The sequence below is a fragment of the Arachis hypogaea genome, chromosome 16, assembly GCF_003086295.3.
Source record: "Arachis hypogaea cultivar Tifrunner chromosome 16, arahy.Tifrunner.gnm2.J5K5, whole genome shotgun sequence".
NCBI classification, from domain to species: Eukaryota; Viridiplantae; Streptophyta; class Magnoliopsida; order Fabales; family Fabaceae; genus Arachis; species Arachis hypogaea.
Genome location: NC_092051.1, coordinates 6308590 through 6310900, shown reverse-complemented (window position 1 = coordinate 6310900; position 2311 = coordinate 6308590). Strand labels below are relative to the sequence as shown.

At 38.2% G+C, this 2311-nt stretch overlaps 1 protein-coding gene across 1 annotated transcript; it reads left to right on the top strand.

Annotated features, from left to right (window-relative positions):
- Positions 1-393: 393 nt before the first annotated feature.
- On the top strand, positions 394-2311 carry LOC112754852 (gibberellin receptor GID1B). The gene is made up of 2 exons (XM_025802647.3): positions 394-626; positions 720-2311. Exons 1-2 carry the CDS (start codon positions 588-590, stop codon positions 1743-1745), a joined length of 1065 nt encoding a protein of 354 aa, XP_025658432.1. The 5' UTR covers positions 394-587; the 3' UTR covers positions 1746-2311.

Here is a 2311-nt window from a genome sequence, read left to right as displayed (position 1 = left end):
ATCTAATTTTTATATCTCAAATTTGTGACTTTTTTTATATAGAAATCAGACCGTACAATTTTAAAAATTTAAAAATTTGATTTTTCTATTCTAAAAATTAGATGGTCCAATATCCGTACTTATTGAAAATAAGAGGATCCAATTTTTTTTTTTATTTCAAATTAAACGAGGATACATTTGAAATTAACGTTCTAATAATATATAATTTATGAAATAAAAATACTATTTATACATTAAAATTAGTCATTAAAATCAGTTATCAATATATTTATATATAAATACATGTGGTTTAATTTATTTTTAATATGTATTTATATTTTAACATGTATTTTATACTAATAATTAACTTTTATGATTGATTTTGATATACATGTAACATAAAAATACCATTATTAAAAACAAAAAAAAAGTGGAAATTTCCCTCCATTTAAAGGTTATAATTTCCTTGTGTGTCTGGCTCTATATACTCTGCAACCCAGCGTGTTGTCTCCAAGGCTTAATAGACACTTACATACCTCACTTGATTATTATGAGGCGCTACAAGAGAGTTGTTGTTGCTTCTTAAGCGTATTCTATTCACAGTACACATGGCTGGAAGTAATGAAGTCAACCTGAATGAGTCTAGGGTGAGCATTCAGCAATAAACATAACATTAATCTCACTTCAATAATCTAAAATTTTCCATTATTATTATAAAGTTGTTGTTCTTTGATTTGCAGAGTGTCGTTCCGTTGAACACGTGGGTTCTGATATCGAATTTCAAGCTAGCTTACAATCTGTTAAGGAGAGCAGATGGAACTTTCAACAGAGAATTAGCAGAGTTTCTTGACCGCAAAGTTCCATCCAATTCCATCCCCGTCCACGGCGTCTGGTCCTTCGATCATGTCGATCAGAGAATCCCCGGCCTATTCTACCGTCTATACCTTCAGGACTCTCATCAACGGGGATGTGCCGGCGCCACCGTAATCCCCGACATGGACAAGCCTCTCAGCACCACCGACATCGTCCCCGTCATAATCTTCTTCCACGGCGGAAGCTTCTCTCATTCCTCCGCCAACAGCGCAATCTACGACACTTTCTGCCGCCGTCTCGTCAATGTAAGCAATTCCGTCGTCGTCTCCGTCAACTACCGCCGTTCACCGGAGCATCGCTTTCCCTGCGCCTACGAGGACGGCTGGACCGCCCTGGAGTGGGTCAGATCGAGAAAATGGCTCCGGAGCGGAAGATCCGAATCGGAATCGGAATCGAAGGTTTATGTATACATGGCGGGTGACAGTTCCGGTGGAAACATAGTTCACCACGTGGCGGTGAGAGCGGCGGAGGAAGGAATCGAGGTTCTCGGTAACATCCTTCTTCATCCACTGTTCGGTGGAGAGAAGAGGACCGAGTCAGAGATAAGGCTTGATGGAAAGTATTTCGTGAAGCTTCAAGATCGAGATTGGTATTGGCGGGCTTTTCTTCCTGAAGGAGAAGATAGAGACCACCCTGCTTGTAACCCGTTTGGGCCCAGGGGTAGGTCCCTTAAGGGCTTAACCTCATTCCCTAAGACTCTTGTTTGTGTTGCTGGTTTGGATCTTCTCCAAGATTGGCAATTGGCTTATGCCAATTCCCTTAGCTCCTTTTCTCACCATGTCAATCTTCTTTACCTTAAGGATGCCACCATTGGTTTCTACTTCTTGCCAAACAATGATCATTTCTCTTCTCTCATGGATCAGATCAACAACTTCGTCAACCCTAACTGTTAATAATACACTACTCTTTATCTTATCTTATCTTATCCGATCCTATCGACTCATTTTTCTTATACTTGTATGTTTATCGAGCGGGAGTCGCGTCACTCCCGCTCGAATATACAATAAGTAGAAGAAAAAATGAGTCAATTTTTCTTGTTATTACTTAACTTTACCTATAGGAACGGCATACATAACAACAGGTTTGACATTTTTCATTTAGGGTACTCTCTATATATTGTTACTGTGTTGTCTCCTATTTTGTAGTAATGGTGTGTAGTTATGAAATTGTGTTGCTTCTTTTTATTCTTATTGTCATATAGAAGTGGCCAATTTGAGAGTGTTGTGTAATTGGTATACTGCAGCTTCTTGTTCTGTCTAGTCATGTCTTTTGAAGGGGTAGAAACTAGAAACTAGAAACCACTCTCAGTTTTATTCACTTCATATTTTAGTTAGTTTTCACCTTAGTAGTAAGAGAGGTTATGGATTCTATTGTAGCATGTACTAATTACTGATATGGTTATGTATTTATGTCTATGGTGCTTGTATTGAGTGCTTCAATATAATTTTACTTTGGTGCA